The sequence below is a fragment of the Pseudochaenichthys georgianus genome, chromosome 16 (assembly GCF_902827115.2).
Source record: "Pseudochaenichthys georgianus chromosome 16, fPseGeo1.2, whole genome shotgun sequence".
NCBI lineage: Eukaryota > Metazoa > Chordata > Actinopteri > Perciformes > Channichthyidae > Pseudochaenichthys > Pseudochaenichthys georgianus.
Window position 1 is genome coordinate 14,624,701 of NC_047518.2, and position 18,122 is coordinate 14,642,822.

The following is an 18,122-nucleotide window of genomic DNA, read 5'->3' on the forward strand; positions in this document are numbered from 1 at the left end:
CTTACTATTAGGGATGGGAATTTGAAAGCAAATGTATATTTGAATATTCGAACCCCCAAAAAACGGTTAACCGGTTAACCGATATGTACATATCCTATATAAAAAAAAAATCTAAAAAATGTTTCGATAATTTTTGGAAATAAATAAAAATACATGTTCAAATAAGTGTAGAAACCAAGTCGAATTTGTCAAATATATTTAACTGGTGATCACAGTTTGACAGCTATAGGCCTACAGCTTTCATGTGTGGAGGCGATTCACAATCAGGCCAGCTGTAGAGAAGACCCTCTCAGCTGGAATGGAGGTTGCGGGAATAGCAAGGTATAGTATGTATATTAGGGATGTGCATCTCCATCACTGAGGCCGATGCGATGCGCATCTCGATACGTTGCCACGATACGATACATTAACGATACATTTGAAACACCAGGCGATGCGATACGATACGATTCACCCCTGTTGCGATACAGTTCGATACGATTTGATTCAACATTATGCGATACGATACGATTCAACACTATGCAAAAATAATGATACTTCAATATGGTACGACAGAGGATTTTTGTTTTATTCCTTATATGCAGCAAATCATACATTAACAAAAAAGTGCTTTACATATTTGGTACTGCACATCCCATCATGCCGTTTATTTTTTTACCTTTAAAAGCTCTCCAGAGTACAGTACAATGTTATAACACCTCACAGTTAAACAATGTAAGGATGCATTGCTCATGATTAACAAATAACAGCTACCATGGTGCCATGCCCATACAGCTGCCAGCCTGATGTGCTTAACACTCATAGGCTAACTCACCAGTGGGTTCTATAACAATAAAGAATATAAATAACCTTTCACAAACAGGTATTTCATAACTGCTTATAGTAAGGAAGACATTTAAATTATTATTGGCCTTCACAGGCTGCTGTAAACTAAACACCACTCTCTCTGACCGAACACCTCACTGAGTGATTTAACTCAGTCTAACTTTCAGGTTTCTCTTTTCAGCCGCAGACCCCATGTCGCCTCTTTATGTGCGTCGCTAAGTTCCTCGTACTACTTGTGTACTTTAAAGTGGCTCGGCATCGTTAACAATTTGCGAGCGATTTTTCAAGTTGACCGTCTGTAGTATATAGTGCCGCGCACATATACCATCAGGACGTTACTGATGGGGTGCAGCTGCGGAGTGATACTGTGTGTATGCAAGCCCGCATCAAGGACGGATCTATGTATCATGGCTGTAGACCTGTTAAGTAATAAAGATACCTCATACAAAGGTCTACGGATACCTTATTACTCTCCATGACCTGCGGTCAACTATATAGCATAAAGGACTATTACACCGTCTTTCTTGAACAATCCGAAGTATTGCCAAACGTTTGATTTGTAGGTATTTTTCGGTGCGCTGTGTTTCTCTTTCTCCTCAACTTCCGTGTGGGTTGATAACTGAGACTCTCGGCCTCCGTAGTGGCGAAGCAAATATCAAAGATCGTCTCTGCTGAGCGTTGACAAGATGAGGGGATTTTATATGAATGAATCGGTTTTTTACCGATGCAAAGACGCTACGCAATCGATGCATCGCGAGTTCAACCCAAACTGTAGCCGATGTGCACTCTTTCAACCGGTGCACTCGCATCTTGAACGTTTATGCCGGTGCACCGATGCGAATCGGTGAATCTTAACATCTCTAATGTATATATAAGTTTAATCTGGCATAGTTTGACCTCTACACCGCACTCACTAACCTGGTCGAAATATTTCCACACATTACTCCTTTTTGACGCCATGTCTGTGTAGGACTCTTCTTAGAGTGTAAATAATTACCGGACTATGACTGGTAAAATATGTTGAATACCGGCAAAACTAAATCTCTCCTGTCAAAATGTCTATGTACTTTGCCGCCACACACGGTTGCCAAGCAGCACTTATTGTTGTTTAGGCTGGCCACTCGTGTGTCGCGAGTGTTGACAGGGGGCGGGGGAGCACGCTCATGAACTGTTAGCGCCGGAACCTCGCAAGGGCTGCGGAGCGCATTTGCGCCACATTTGGACCTAAGATGAGGTTTGAGTCTGCGTGATCTGCGTGTAGGGAGGGGCAGCAGCCATATCATTGGCTAGAACTAACTAGATCTGATGGATTCGGACAAACGCGAGTGAAGTATAACCGAGTGAAGTATAACCGGACGCGAGAGAGAGATCAGCACCTGCAGCTCTGCCCGCTGTGAGCGGAGCAAAACACACCTTTAGACGTCACCTAACACATTTAGCTATGGCACTGTCGTATACATTGAATTATTCAATTTGATAATATGTAATCAACTTAGGCATTCCTCCCAAAATAAAAAAAATTAATAACTCATTCGAATACCTGAATAATTATTCGAATACCTGAATAATTTCAAATATTCGATTAATCGTTCCCATCCCTACTTACTATATGGGCTTAGTTGCAGCAAGCATTTCACATCTGTTGTCATGTTTGCGGTTAAGAGTCCAACAATTTAATATCATAGTTTCCATAAAGTTAGGGTATACACAATAGAAAAGAACGGTCAAATCTGATGAGGCAGAGGCCCTAGACATTTTTTTTCATGGATATGAGAAAGGATCACATGCCATAACACGGCATGCTATAACACTTAAATAAAGAAGAAAACTGTATTAATTAGAGATGTCCCGATCCGATCACGTGATCGGGGATCGGAGCCGATCACGTGATTTTCAAAAAATCGGGGATCGGGAGAAAAAAATCGGGGATCGGAATTTTTTTTTTTTTTTTTTTTTATAAAATATATTTTTTTAATTTAATGTTACAAAACAAAAATGACCATGTTCACGTCTTAAAGTCATCCTGAGGCCTTAGTTTTGGTTTAAAATTACACAACATCATGTATGTGTTGCTTTCTTTGGGCTTGTTTTCAGACCTGGTTGCTTATTTCTCTGAAATCTGGCAACAGAGTGGGCGCAGTGTCTAATAGTAGCAGTAAGCTAACGAGAGGCTACGTTCAGCTGGTGACTCGGGAGTCGGGACAGAGAAAATATCAGGAGTTTGGAAGTATTATAAAATTGAAAGCGAAGGCAGTGTAACAGCCAGATGCAATGTTTGCAAGGCGGAGGTTCCGCGTGGTGGAAAGAACAGAGCTACGTTCAACACGACCAATCTAATACGCTACCTGAGAAACAAACACCAACAACAACACGGCGAGTACACAGCGGCCACTCAAGTAAAGGCACTGAAACAACCGACACTTTCAGAGACTTTTAAAAGGAAAGAGAAACTGCCCCAGAACAGTGAAAAGGCCAACACAATAACAGCCAAGATAGCTTAATTCATCGCGTTGGATGACCAGCCGTTATCTGTTACCTTTTTTTTTCTCTTAATGCATTGCATAAAGATCGGATCGGGAAAAATCGGTATCGGCAGATTGTCAAAATCAAATGATCGGAATCGGATCGGGAGCAAAAAAAGGTGATCGGGACATCCCTAGTATTAATATCAACAGATTTATTAAAAAATATATTTTAATCCTCCTACATTACAAACCAGAAATAGCCAAAAGTGTGCAAATGACTTAAATTAATTGAAAAATGAGCTGACCTCTGATGGGAGGTGCAGACACACTTCACAAAGGGATGGCAGAAAACTGCACAGTACAAGCTTTGATGGAAAAAGCAAATCACGTACAACGAGTTGGAGCACTAGCCAATATAATTGCAAGTGTTAAATAGTGATGTCACTATGTTATTGAAGTAAACAAATGAGTCCAATGGAGGCGTTACAGGCAGGGTGGGGAGTGTGTGGGAGAAAAACTTCCTCTGATGTGAACTTTGGGATTTAAGCCTTTGCAGACCATTTACATGCACAAAAACCTATTAAAACGTTCGTACATGTTTCCAGTGAGATTTGCTTTGTTAAACTTTTTCTTTGCAAGCTTGACCCCATCAGTCTTGAGAATGATAATTACAATAATATCCCTCCATTACCTTGGGTAACTGTCGTTATCACAAGGTAATTAGGCTGAAATATGAACTGACGCTAACAAGACACATCTTTGTGAGCATAATCACTGTGAAAAAAAGTTGCAGGCTACTGTTTCTGATTTCCAGAACAGCCAAAAACAAACAAAAAGGAGAATCAGGTAATGGAACACAGGTTGAGAATGCCTCTGAACCTCGGCCGAGGCAATCACTCGCAAGTAGTGGACATTAGACTACACCCTAGGGCTCATGGGAAACTCTGTGCCACGATGGTTCAAGGAAAACTTTGTGCCATGATGGTTCACGATAACGGCAAACACCAGACGCAAAGACATGAGTCAAGCAGGAAGTCAGGGTGGGTGTCTGCTGCGTGGCCAGAGAAACCGAGATCCTAACCACACGCCCCCGTAAGCCGTTGGACAGCCGCTAAAGTGGACCGTGAGACACGACAGATGTCCAAGCAGAGGAAACACTATAAAAAGAACAGGTTTCCGCTGGAACCCCACAAATTGGCGAGATTATTTGGAGATAGAGGGTTTGAGTTGCACTCTGATAACATTTCCACTAACGAGACGGTGGCAGGTAAGGGGAAAATATTTGGAAAATCTCCCCTGGTATTTCCCCAAAGGAGAACACAGTAACATGGTGTTTCCATCCATCCAGTGAAGTAACAGAGTTTCTTTGATCACAGAGCACAACTTGGGTCCATTACGAATGAAAGTGCAGAAGTCACAAGAATGATCAGTATTGTAACAGCTAGAAGAAGAAAAAAATGTTGGCTCCACTGCCGGTAGAAAGGTCAGCATTTCATCTGGTGAAAGTGTTTTGTTTGTTATTTTTTTCCCTCCCCTGTAAGTCCCTGCCTGCTACGTTTGGCTGACCTCCAGGTCATTATGGCAGCTTTCTACACACACACAAACACACACACACAAACACACACAGTCTGGCTTTCACTAGTGGCCACGCTAGAAAAGTTTCAGTACCTGGGTTTTTCCAGCAGTTACCTTAAGTTTCCATTGGTTTGTGAAATGGGCACACTTTCGCTGACTGACCAGCAACAATAAATTTACTGTGCTGGGGATCCGTCGGGATACTCAATCTTTATTCTTAACATTCAATCCCTGCATTAAGTGATGATATGAATAAGTTGCTCTTTTCGGGCTAGGCCGCACTGTAACAAGACCTGGGGCATGGATTTTGCAAGGCTGGCTTCCTTCGTTTAATTGACTGGGTTTCCCACGTTAAATGACTTTATGGAGCCTCACCTCTCCCATACGGGGGGAGGGAGAGACAGACAAGGGGCCTGTGAGGATGGGAGGTCCACTAAAGACGGAAAAGAGGGGAGGGGGAGAGCGGTATACAGACTCCTAATGAAATCCATTTCTACCTTTTCCTCGGCTAAAAAGCTTTTTGCATTGTCAAGAGTAAGACACAGATATATAGTTACAAAGCCTGATCCGCCTGGAACTTAAAATGAGGGGTATAACTATTTGAGGGGTAAAAAGAAGAAAATAATCTGTTGGACTTTGTACAACATACCTCAATTAAAGCAATTTTGGTTTTATTTAGACTGAGTTGCAAAGCCATAAACAATTGTTGTTGGAACAGTGGGATATATCCCTTGAAAGCTTTTGAAGATTTTCCTTAATGCCTTTTTTTTGTTTTTTAGGGCGTGGAAGTGGAAAGCTAGGGCGAATTACCCTTCATCTCGTCTCGGATGTGACTCTTCCTTCTGCAGATTTAAGCAGATCAGTGAAAAACCCATCATATGAAATACCCAACTGCTTTGGGTTAAGAGGGTTGTTTGTAGAGAAGAGGGTTCATCATCGCTCCAAGTGCCTGCCAAGTTTTTCACTCCGACATATGAATGTGCATGGCTAGCCAGTCAGTGATATCCAAAAGACAACAGTGTAGTATCAGATGTCAATTAGAATGGGAACAAAAAGGTTGTCTTAATGTTTTTCTCTCTAATGAATAGACAAAATGTTGATCTTATTCTAGGCCATTCTCTCAGGGCTGGCTTTGGCATTAGTCCTTGCTTCACCGCAAAGCTAAATGCTGAACCAAAGACAAACAAAAGCAGGAGGAGTCTTCCTTTGAGGACAAGTGAGTGACACTTGGAAAGTACTGGCTGCATGCAGGCTGGTTCCACTGGTCATTATAGGGCATTCAGTTGATTTGAACTTACTTACACTGGATGTCTTCAAAAAGGAGTCAAAATAAAGCTACATTTGCGCTATAATTTGGGTCCATTTTTAAATGAGGCCCAAATCTAACCAACGGGGGAGGGGGGGGTGCTACAAGCTTGAAGTTGCCTTACAATGTGCCCTTGAAGGCAGCTTCAGAGTAGGCTACAATTGACGCCACCAAGGCGCTTCTGCTTGCATAAGTAATGATGGAAGCACCTTGGATACTAACCTCAGATGCTGTAAAGTTCACACACTTGGTAACTGGTTGTGATAGTCAATGTGTGAAAAGTCCAGGGGCCTCGTTTATAAACGGTGCGTACGCCAGTTTCTACGCAATGTTTGCGATTTATAAAATACTAACTTGACGGGAAAATGTGCGGTCCTCCACGCAAACTCTGACCCATGCGTACGCACCAAGCACAAAAACGGGAGACGAGAAACTGCGACACCGCGTTGGCAGAAGGAAGAATGGAGAGAAATATGTGGAAATAATACCATAAACAAAATGTTACCTCTCATTTATCATGTATGAAGAATTCATTTTCAAACATTGATTAAAGCCAATCTTAAAATGATTAAACAAACGCCTGTTTGCGACTCCTCAGTGCACACAAACACATAACATGGATAAATAAATAAATACGGAAATGTTATTGATCACCCCTCCATTATGTTCTCTTGTTAAGAAATGTATTCTCATAAATGATGCGGTAAACAGAAGGACAGAATTACTTTAAACTGACGCCGTTTTGCATTTCTATAGGTTGTAGATACGAGCATGGTTTTATATACCATCATGTTTAATCATGTTTTATGCCGTTCGCCAAGACTTGATAAGTCACTCGTAAAACACAGGCGGTATGGAAACTAAGAACACCATATGTGGTAATTGTACAGCTAATATAACAACACATTAGTTGCATTTCCTTTAACTGGTGGATTATGGATATATAGTTGCTGATCGACAGCTGGAACACAAACCACCAAATATAAAAACAATAATTCAGATCCAGTCGTCATGACTCCACTCCGGAGGGATTCCCCGATCATTTCTTACAGTCTCTCATCAGGGGGGGGGGGGGGGGGGGGTCTCCTATCCCCGGTACAAACACACTGCCTGAGGAAGGTTAGGCTGTGCGTATTTTTTTTGTCATGAACCTTTTTCGGACCACTTATTTATTTTGGTGACGATCCGACCTCCATGCTGCTACTCTGGTTCAAACTGCAACCACCAAACAATATGATTTATCTCAACCTCCCCAAAATAACCAGAATCTGACACGGTGTGCGATGTCTTTTTTAGCTGTTCTGTCGTCATTTCCTGCGATCTTCTTCATGCAGTCAGTCAACATGAATGAATGAATGGGCGTTTCTTTGACAATTTATAGGCAAATATGGGCGTTAGATGAAGCCCGCAAAAGCTGCGCCGCATTTCGAGTTGATTGTGATTTATAAAAAGGGAAACCGGCGTAGGATGTGCCGTACGCAAGTCCTACGGCGGTACGCAGTGTTTTACGAATCGGAAAATGTCTGCGCGTATTTATTTGCTTTGTCCTACGTAAGCAACCTTCCCACGTGAATCCTACGCAAGGCTTTATAAATGAGGCCCCAGGTACATATTATATTTCCAAATGTCTTGGTTATTCTTCTCAGAATTTTTCTATTAAATAAAGAGTTGCTATATAATGGGAGCAAAACTATTTCCTCTTGGTCTAATTTCCTCCATCGGAACAAAGAGTGACATTACATTTTATATTACACAAGTCTTTATGTCACGTCACTTACAGGGGTGCAGTGCTTCAAAGCAATTGGAGCATTTTAAATATCAAAGCCTGCTGAAAACTTCTCGTTTGAAGGTACCTTGGACCTAAACGGTAGTCGTTTCTCAACATGTCTGCTACTCTGTAGAAAATCACTAAGAATACCCACTACAGCAAGGATGTTGCTACCTGCTTTAGTTTGCCTCTTTTCTTATAATGAAATAAAACCATAGATGAGATGATAAAGCTTAACTGTAAATCACACTTCACTAAGGCTAAACATTTCAGTACTCTGTCAGAACTGTGATTATCTTTCCCTGCAAAACACAGGTTTGCATTATCTTGAAAATAACCAAACTCTCTGTATTGTATTAAGTTGTCTTTTTCCTCCAGCTCAAATTGAATTATTTTTAAAAGGAGAATATTAAGAACAGGTGTAATGAAGATATAGTATGTGCACAAAAAACCCTTGCAAAATGTGTGTACCCTTCTCTACGCTAACTAAGAGATGCCTTGCATAACTTAAGGACTCCATAAGCCCAGAAGTCATGACGAGGGACTCTGGCCACAGCACTCCAATCAATAAGCTGTCTACTGAGGCCCGCCCGTGAGAAGACTACAGACAGATTATGCAGTCCACCACTGATCACTTGGCCCAGTAAAATATCCTCCTCCAGTCTTAGAGCGGCAGGCTCCCCCAATACAAAAGACGTGCGGGGAATGGAATAGGCACTGACATAAGCTTTTCACATTCAATTTCTTTCTAAGTGTTCTTTTCCTCTTCTATGCAAGCATTGGCATTTTGAGAAATTAAAGAAATATGGCAAACATAATGTGATGTTCTTTTTTAATATGTCAGAGAAATGCCTTAAGCCAGTACACAAAATGGGGGTCATACAATACTACAGACTATCTGTTAAGGCATGCAGTCGTCAGCCAAACATCACTATTAAAAAAGTGAACGACAATGATAAAGACTTACCAAGACGCGGAAGAAGTAGAGGTACTCTGCAGCGCCGGAGTAGTTTCCACACTCGTACTGGAATTTGGCGTATCTGTACAGCGTGTCCAAGTACTCCTGACGAAACTTCAAGTGGAATAGGAGAGTATCAATATCACAAACACAGGAAATGGGAAAAGTTGTCAGACCAAGTATACAATACACCTTTTTTTTAAAATAGGTCATTGGGCTGTGTAATTTCATGCAGCTGTGGTGCCGAAGGACATCCCAGTTGTGTGTCATATTTGTTGTACCAGGGTAAAGATGTTGCAGCTAAAACGCTATGTCAATTATCAACTGAAAAATAAAGGCTTACTATTTTGAAATTTGATTCAAATATTTTCTTATTCCACCCTCTCAAATGAGATCATTTCCTTAATTCCTTTAAATAAAGGTTACTCTCAACTAAATATTTAGGGGTATTAAGACTTTTGGTCAAACAAAATGTTTAAAGACTACACGTGATTCAGTAAAACTGTGAAGACTGTTTTGTGATTGATTGAAAATCAGTCAGTAGTTTCAGCCTTAGTTGCCATTGTAAAAATATTACTTCTCAAACATCTGGGCTACATCAGATATATTTTAGATCATAACTAAAGTGCATTATTTTCATTTATATTTGTAGCACTAACTTTTTTTTTCTGGATGTTGTGGCACACCACTTCCAAATGAATGTCGAGTAAACACTGCCACAGCGTGTCCGTGGTATTTCTCCCTGAATGGCTAGATGATATTTCACTTTTGTGACAAAACTGGCACAAAGTGGTCACGCGAACTGAATTAGAAAACGCATATGTACATATTTAGGGCTATCCTTTCAGGCCTACTATATTTAACTGTCCTTCCTGCTGTCCAGTATCTTACTGCACTGACGTCAGGCCATTCACTAAAGATTCAGTGTAACGCCCAAGCCTTTCCCACAGCGTGAGGTGCACTGAGGACAGCCTGCAGGTCAGCGGGATACCGGAGTGGGAGGGGACCGATGGAGGGGAGGGGAGGAAGCCAAACATCACAGTAAATATAGAACCTCCGGCATTCTTGCGGCTCCGTCCACGGGTCCCGAGCTCCTCCGTTTATTCTTGACGATTCACCACAGAATGTAAATGTCCGCAGGATATGTGCAAGCCATACAAACCCCGAAAATGAGTTAAGGGTTTTGGGAAGAAACTCTGCATTTCCCTGCTCGCCCTGCCCCTCCCACATCGCCCCCCTTGAAACAACCGTGGGTTCAAACAACAGCCATGGGAAATGCAGTGGAGAAGTGAGATGTCAGCAGATCGGGCCAACTTACGTTATGTTTCTCTGCCAAATAGTCAAAGAGCATTCGTCCATCTCTGCAAGAAAAAAGAAAGACAGTTCCTGGAGTTAGAGGCCGTTTAGCTTGAATCGCCGTTTGGCTGACATCCTGGTGTTTGGAGTCCACAACCAGGTACATTTTTCCACTTCTGGTCAAAATCAAGACATGTTTTTAGATGAACACCATTTCACTTTTAAAAAACAGAGTGATGGGCTGTTTATTACATTTGGTTTGGTTACTATGGAGACATGTCTAGGTCTGGAAAGGGAATACAGAGGTTTCAGTACTGCCCAATCGAAATTAAAAAAAGGTATACATTTTCTCTTATTGTGTGCAGTAGAGAAGTTCCCTATGGAGGGGATTTAGGGATTTTAGCCTTTGCAGACCATTTACATGCACACAAACCTACATTACACAACACAACACAGGAAAGGGAAAACAACTAAAAGCATAATAGGGCCTCTTTAAATAAATATATGAAAGGTGCACAGTCGGTTTTTTTCCCATGTCTATTTTAGCAAGATATTTCAGCAAAGTTGCAGAAAAGATAAAGCTTTATTAATACAATGAATATTATTATGGTATTTGATGGCAGTGCAATATTGTTTTCAACTTGTAAAAAAAAAAGAAGTCAAATAGCGCAAAGCTTTCAAGACAAAAAGTCTTGAAAACAAACCCAAAATCACAACATGTTTTTATCCATGAAAATATTATGCTTCAACCCATATTTGTTCGTTTTGCCTTTCAACAACATTTGAACCACTTATCCACTGACGAGTTGAAGTGATTCAGGAAAGTTAATTTAATAAAAAAAGGATTGTTTTGTCTTTTTAATTGAGTTGTAAAATCACAAGATATAAAAAGGAGGGTATTTCAGGGGTATGTTGTTATAGAAGGATGGTCTAAGTAAGCTCCTTGCTGACTTCCCTGCAGTAGGGAATGTCAACCTGCTGTGCATTGTGGGGACACAGATCGTAATAAATTATCTGAGCCATTGACCAAAGCTTTGAAAAATCTATTTACCTTTCCTTTTTTTATCTGCGATCTATCCCTCCTCTGGGAAACAGAATGGGCCACAAAATATTATTCCCACAATGTCTTCAAATTGGAAAAAAATGAATGAATTTGGCTTTGTGATATTTAGATGAGTCAGCTGCTGGGCTGTTCAACAAGTGGCAACAGTTTATAAAATAAAGGTCTGCACAGCATTACTGCCATCTTCTGCAATGAAAAAGTCAAATAGCCATGGGCTATCAAAAAAGTGGTTTTTAATGCTTTGACAAATCCAAACAGAAGAAAACACAAATCACCCCAATGGTGATCATAATCCGCAGAGTGGGTCTCTGTGATTGACGGATTGTTTATAGATATTGTACTAACATGATTTATTTACCATGGCTTGGCTTTGTTTCTGGCTTCAATAGTTCAAATAAAGCCTTCTAAGGCATGCAGGTCTATTAACTAACTGTTCAATACAAGTACTTGGAGCATTAAGTCCTTTTACCGTCTAAAAGGCTTCGAGTGTATTTGACAACAGACATTGGGGTTCAAATTGCAACCCTTTTCTCATTTGCATCATTGTATGATCCTCTAATGCTGAAATTATGTTTAAAACAAGCCACTGCATTAAGTATAATTTAGCTTATAATGGTGGAATTAAACCCATTGCATGTCCTTCAGCTTTAGAGAGAATTCTTCATTGAACCCAGATGAGTTTCCTATTGTTTAACAAATGCAAGGGAATGAAGAAAAACAAATGCATAACTTAAGACATGATTCCTCATTCAAAAAGAAGGTTTAGTTCCTTTATGTATCCTGACAGCAAACAAACAATAACATAGACATTTGTTAAGTCAATGTTGCTTTTACAAGGCTTCAAATCTCACAAAACATTACCTACAAATCTGTTTCTTAAATAAACACATATCCACAGCCAAACTTAAACTAAATAACGAAATGGTATAAACTGAAAAGAGCTGAAAATGGCAAATGCTTTTGATTAACTGTACACACTAGCCAAGAAACAAAATAAAGGATGAAGACCGAATGTGACCGCACTATGTTAATCACTGTAGACGACCATACAGTCTTAATAAGGCTAACCACAACGTCTAGCATCTGCCTTTTCTCACAAAAACCCTGAAAAGACTCAATACATATATTTCATTGAATATGCAGTTCCATGGACTTTATGAAAACCCTGTAGAATTATGCTATGCAGTCTAGCAATTCAAATAACAGGTTTTAGAATCACGAAATGTAAGACCATAAAATAGAATTTACAACATCACTAATGGTGCGTTCACACAGAATCAAAGAGCAATGTGGCCGCCGTTACTTGCACGAGTTTGACCGCAGCATTATTTCTTAACTCACGCCACTCAAACTAGACGCGCCAGAGAGTGGGCAGGGCTTATCGCCATCTAGATACTGGTTTGTATTAAGTTAAACCTATACAAACAATTGCTCAATAACTACCTTATGATACTGATACCGGAATTAATACATTGTCAAATCATTTGCGTTGGCAGACACAAATGGGCATCTTTGTAATGACTTTACATGTTATCATAAAGTGCGAACAAATTGCGGCTTTGAATCTGGTGTAAACGAGCCATGGCTTTACTAAAAAGCTATTTTAGGATATTGATTAAATAAAGATTAAAAAAAGACACTAGTCTTGATTAAAATATAAAACAGGCTTTACCTGGTGGACTGCATCTGCCTTGTTGTCTCCGGGTCCTCAAACATTTTCACAATGGGCTCTGTCTCTGACTGCAGCTGCTTCAGCTGGGCCACCACCTCTGTCCTCTTCTCCTTTAGGGCTGACACAGAGAAAGTTATTAGCTACAGCATCACCATATAGTCTGCACTCAAGTACAGAAAACACTGGGAAACATGTTTACTGCTAAATAAATTCTCAATAGAGTGATTGGTGTAGAGCCCTTTAAGTGTTCTATGAAGCAATGTTAATATGGTTGTGTGTTTGTGTTATTAGTTGATAAATACAGATGTGGAGTGTGTATTAAATAAGCCTAAACACTTACTTGGGGGTATGTCCTTCTCAGAAAAAAGGCTTCTGTACACATCCATGGCGAAGTCCACCATGTTGGTATCACTGAGGAGGTCCAGTTTTCCATGAAGCAGCTCCTGCTCATTGTAAATCTAATGAACATGGACAGTAGAAAAACAGAGGTGATTGTGTTTGTGTACAATATTATTATAATATAAAAGTTACAAAAAATGGAATGCCGGCTAACATTAGTCTAAAGTCACTGCTATATGCAAATGTAAGCAACATTGTTAGCTTTCAAGCAAAAGGTTAGCTTAGATGGCTAGCGCTAATGCGAAACAGGCAGTGTCTGCTGGCACTAATAGTTGTTTATATGTTCCTAAATAGTGTTAATACATGTTTACAGTGTTAAGCCCCAATAAGTATGTTACGCTGTTATAGGAAATTAACTACTCTTTTCAGCTTCCAAGGCTCAGCTATGGCTGTTTTATTTCACTGTAAATAAGGAACCTACAGGGCGGCAACAACAGAGACAGCTAAGTTGCAGAGTGATCATGTGTATGGTTATGAATCAACAAACAGTTGTGTACAACGTATGTACTATGCTATTAACTTAAACTCTTAGTTTAACAAAAGGCACAGTTCTCGAATCATCTGAATCTGAAATAGCGCGTGGTTGACGCCACCATTGTAAAGTTAATCACAGTCAATGAAGCACTTCCGATACTTTTTTTCAACGTAAACAAATATTATTTTCACATTACATATTATATTCATTATTTGTGCTGTATTATTGAATTGTAATACACCTCATGCTTCCATGTTATTGCCAAAGCATCGTTATCCAATTTATTGTGTTCTGTTTTCCTCAACAGTTACTGTTTTTGTCTGTGACGTGTTTTATCGCTTTTATTTTGAAGGCAGAGAGCTGCACTTCCGGCTCCACCCCGGTTAAATGTGGCTTCTTTACACAGCAAGAGAAAACATGACTACCTCTTAGGCGCACATGGCTTTAAAACCCGTTCAAACGCCGTTTATAGTTTCGTAAAATAACAAAAAAATGTAACGGAAAGTTTAAGTGATAATAAAGTTCTTACCTCTTTGACAGAAAGGAACTCCAGCAGAGGAAAAACGAGATGACGGTCCAAAAAGTGGGCAATTTTGGTGGTGAGGTCGTATTCCGCCATCTTTGCTCCGGTGAAAAGGAAACGGATGTATGTCACTACTGGGTTAAGGCGGCACTGACCAATTAGCGACATTCTCACATTCTCATCACGAAATACAGTAAAACAAGACTTATGATGCTGCTATGAAACATGCAATACAATAAAAAAGAAAAATCTTTGTTTCTTTATGAAAAACACTGTTTACTATTATTAATAATAAATCCTTTGTTTCTATGACAAGCAGGTCAGTTAAGTGTTTAAGATAAATTCAATGACAGTAAATATCCAGCTCTCTGTTATAGAGAATTGGCGTACGTTTCACCGAGAACTAACCTTTCCTTCTTGAGCATGTATGGAAATATCTTCTTATTTGTTTTTGCTTCATGGTTTCTCAAACGGACACATGACTTGCAGACCTTTCAAAATTCCTATAATTTCCTTGTAGTGTTGACAAAGTGAAACAATTCATTTATCGAATCAAATGCAATTGAAGGTTTAGTTACATTTTAACACAAAGGCTTCCCTCCAGGCTCTAGACACCACACATCTTCCTTTTTTCTAAAAGCCTTTATGTTACTGTGAACGACTTTTTCCCAGGAGCCAAATACAGTCATGCTGAAGCCCCATTCACAAGCATGCTTAATTTGAATGAAAACAACCAGATAATTTCCAATCATTTGACTTTTCCATAATGTAAGAATGTCTTCACTTCAGTAGCTACCTCATAAAGGGGTCCCATGTGCTCAACAACAGCCAATATCAGCCACTGAATGGCCCATGTCCCAATAGTCTTCACTAGTACCTTGTTTTCCTGACAACCGCACGCCACTGTCTTGTGTCTTCACACAATTCTTCCCTTGTTACCACTGGGCTCTCTCTCTTCAATTCCTACTTCTCCCCGCCCCCTGATGGCAGGTAGAAATGAGTCATAAACAGACACCACTCACTGTGGCCAGCTGCTGTTTTACTGGGTGCTTCTGACACAGTCCGCTCTGGCTCAGTGGCAGCTCCCTTAAAATGAAAAAAAAGAGAGGAAACACAGCGCTTACTCTGCTGAAGCCTTCTTTGTTTCATCTGCATCATTTCAGGAAAGTTTTGCACTAAAAAAAGGCACCCATACAATGATTTGGCCGGTTTGGCAACAAGTACCATTTAGGAATTTGTCTCTATTAGATCATTCAATTCATATATTGAAAAGCTCCAGCCAGTTTGGCTGCCGCTACCTTGGCTTTATAAGGTCACAATGAAATACTTCCTCTGTTCTTGTTGTTTTTATTACAGTTTTAGCTAATGTGAGCACCTAAAATATGCATTTCTTTAAGTTTATGTGATCTTTCTGTGTGTGTGAATATTCTGTCACTTCTGAATTCCTGCTGAGTATTTTCATTTTAAGTATGATTTAGGACAAATGCTTTGTTTCTAGAGAGAGACAGATACGTAGGGATGATATCGTTTTGGAGGCCAACCCCAAAGTTGTAGAGTTGTATGACTTCCCTTTACCTCCGCTAAGCTAAATGTGGCTAATGTTTGACGTGATGATGTTCCGTCTCATTTAGTCCTTTGTTAGCAACGGCTGTTTTTAAGACACATAGAAGCTTAAGACATTCACAAATAGAGTTTTTATTTTCATGTCATAGAACAAAACGGGAGAATCTCTTCAGCTTTTGTAAACCACAAATATTTTGTTAGTCTTTGAGACGAGGGAATCAGAAGCGGTAAAATACAAACAAAGCTCCTGGTTTTGGGATTCATTCATACACCACTCTATTTATTTATATATTGGCCTACAGCACTCGACTGTTAATAATGTGTATATCGGTGATGCATTTGAACACTTTAGGATGTTTTATATAAGTCATCTAATATAATGGTGATAATATATCAGTGATTAAATTAGGAAACACTTTTGGACAAGATAAGTGTTTTAAACAATGTAAGTTAAATATCTTATATATTAAAATAATAATATTCTGAGTCTTAGTTTTGGAGGATTTAAAGAAAACATCATTAACACTGGGGAGGGGCTAAACTATGTTTCAACCCTCCTGAACGCATTAATCATTTATGTAAAGTCCCTTTCCAAGCAGAAAAATGGTTTGTGTCCTTCCAACTTTACTTTTGTGCGAAATGATTATAACGAAATAATTGCTCCTCTGTGTAAAAATTGACACATGCACGATGTTGTCAATTTTCAGTGTAGTTTGAGTTGGATTTGATGTGCAGGCAATAATACATGTTATTACTCAATATTAAATTAGGAAGCGGTGGGAAGAATCTTCACCAAAGCCAATAAGCATTCTTATAGCTTAAACATCAAAAGTATAAATCCAAAATGACAAGAAAGCATGTGTTTTAAACACTGATGTCAAGGCCACACTGTTTTGGTTTCTCTTGTTTTGACCAGACAATCTTGAGATAGTATTTTTGAAAAGACATTTAAATTTCCCTTCTTCTGATTTTGTTCAGCTTTCTTTCCAGACAACTGTTGTTTTGCATATTACATCCTAAAACATGTCAAATACAGACTTGACTGTTTGATCATTCACTGTGCAAAAACCTTATCCTTTAAATAATATGCAGGGTGTTTATTTTTGCTATTATGCTAATGTTCAGGTTCATATTTGTATTTTCTGCATTATACTGTGACATGTTTCCATGCTTTAATGTTCAAAAGTGCTTTATTTTTCTCATACTGCATGTGCTGCATACCTCTTTTCACCCTCTGTCTGAAACCAGGAGCCCATGCTCTCATTGGTTAGCTGGCCAGCTCTTGGTGATTAGTCAACCACTTGAGAGATGTCCCTTATCACTTACAAGGGAGGCGTGTGGCGTGTGGTGCAGTGAGTTGTGTGTTGGTGTTGGGATCAGGGGAGCACAGGTTCAAACCCCACTGCAGTCAGCATGTCGTTGTGTCCCTGGGCAAAACACTTCACCCCAAATTGCTCCTGTGGGGATTGTCCACCACATTGAAGTCGCTTTGGATAAAAGCATCTAACAAGTATGATGTGATGTACAATGTGTTGCCAATCGAAGCGCAAGTATTACATAGTGATGTCCCCATGTTAAGGAAGTAAACAAAGAAGTCCAATGGATGCTTATCAGGCAGGGGGGGAGTGTGTTGTAGAGAAACTCCCTCTGGAGGAAACACAGGGATGTTAGCCTTTGCAGACCATGCACAAAAGTCTATGACACACAACAGGAAAGGGAAAACTCCAAAAGCTCAATAGGGCCCCTTTAATATTGAGATCGTCTATCTGTATTAAGCCTTTGATTTGTATAACGGTTGCTAATATAAGTCTCAGATATTCAGGAGTGTTTGTGGAGTGCATATTAAAATCTGCAAACCCAACAATCCTGGAGCCGCATTAAGGCCTGAACTATGCACAAACAATGTTTTTTAAAGGGTTTTGTGCCAACTTGCTTATCCATCCCCTTAGAGAAAAGCAAAGTCAAACACAACATTGCAGCGATTTGGGAAAATCTGCAGGGGGTGATGGAAACAAACAATAAAGTAATTCAGAGGGATGGATCCAGGCAATTTCCTGCTGGACACTGAGTAATATCTTGAGTATCAGCTATCTTAATCCTATGATGCTTGCAGACAAACTCACGCCAAACAAACAAATGAAGGCTACTTTCTTTAACTTTATTAAATAACTGTGGCCATTACACAGCTCATTACACACAGTGGGATCGATAAGCATGGCTCCAAATGGAAAGAG

General features: G+C 39.8%; 1 protein-coding gene across 1 annotated transcript in view; it reads right to left on the reverse strand.

Annotated features, from left to right (window-relative positions):
- eif3ea (eukaryotic translation initiation factor 3, subunit E, a) overlaps positions 1–14,444 on the reverse strand; it is a 37,821-nt gene extending 23,377 nt beyond the window's left edge. The window contains exons 1-5 of the mRNA XM_071205809.1: positions 14,332–14,444; positions 13,269–13,386; positions 12,929–13,046; positions 10,216–10,258; positions 8,907–9,011 (exon numbers count right to left, since the gene is read on the reverse strand). Of these exons, the coding sequence (XP_071061910.1) occupies positions 8,907–9,011; positions 10,216–10,258; positions 12,929–13,046; positions 13,269–13,386; positions 14,332–14,421 (474 nt within the window). The 5' untranslated portion in view covers positions 14,422–14,444. The remainder of the gene's footprint in view (positions 1–8,906; positions 9,012–10,215; positions 10,259–12,928; positions 13,047–13,268; positions 13,387–14,331) is intronic.
- Between the last annotated feature and the right edge of the window lie 3,678 nt (positions 14,445–18,122).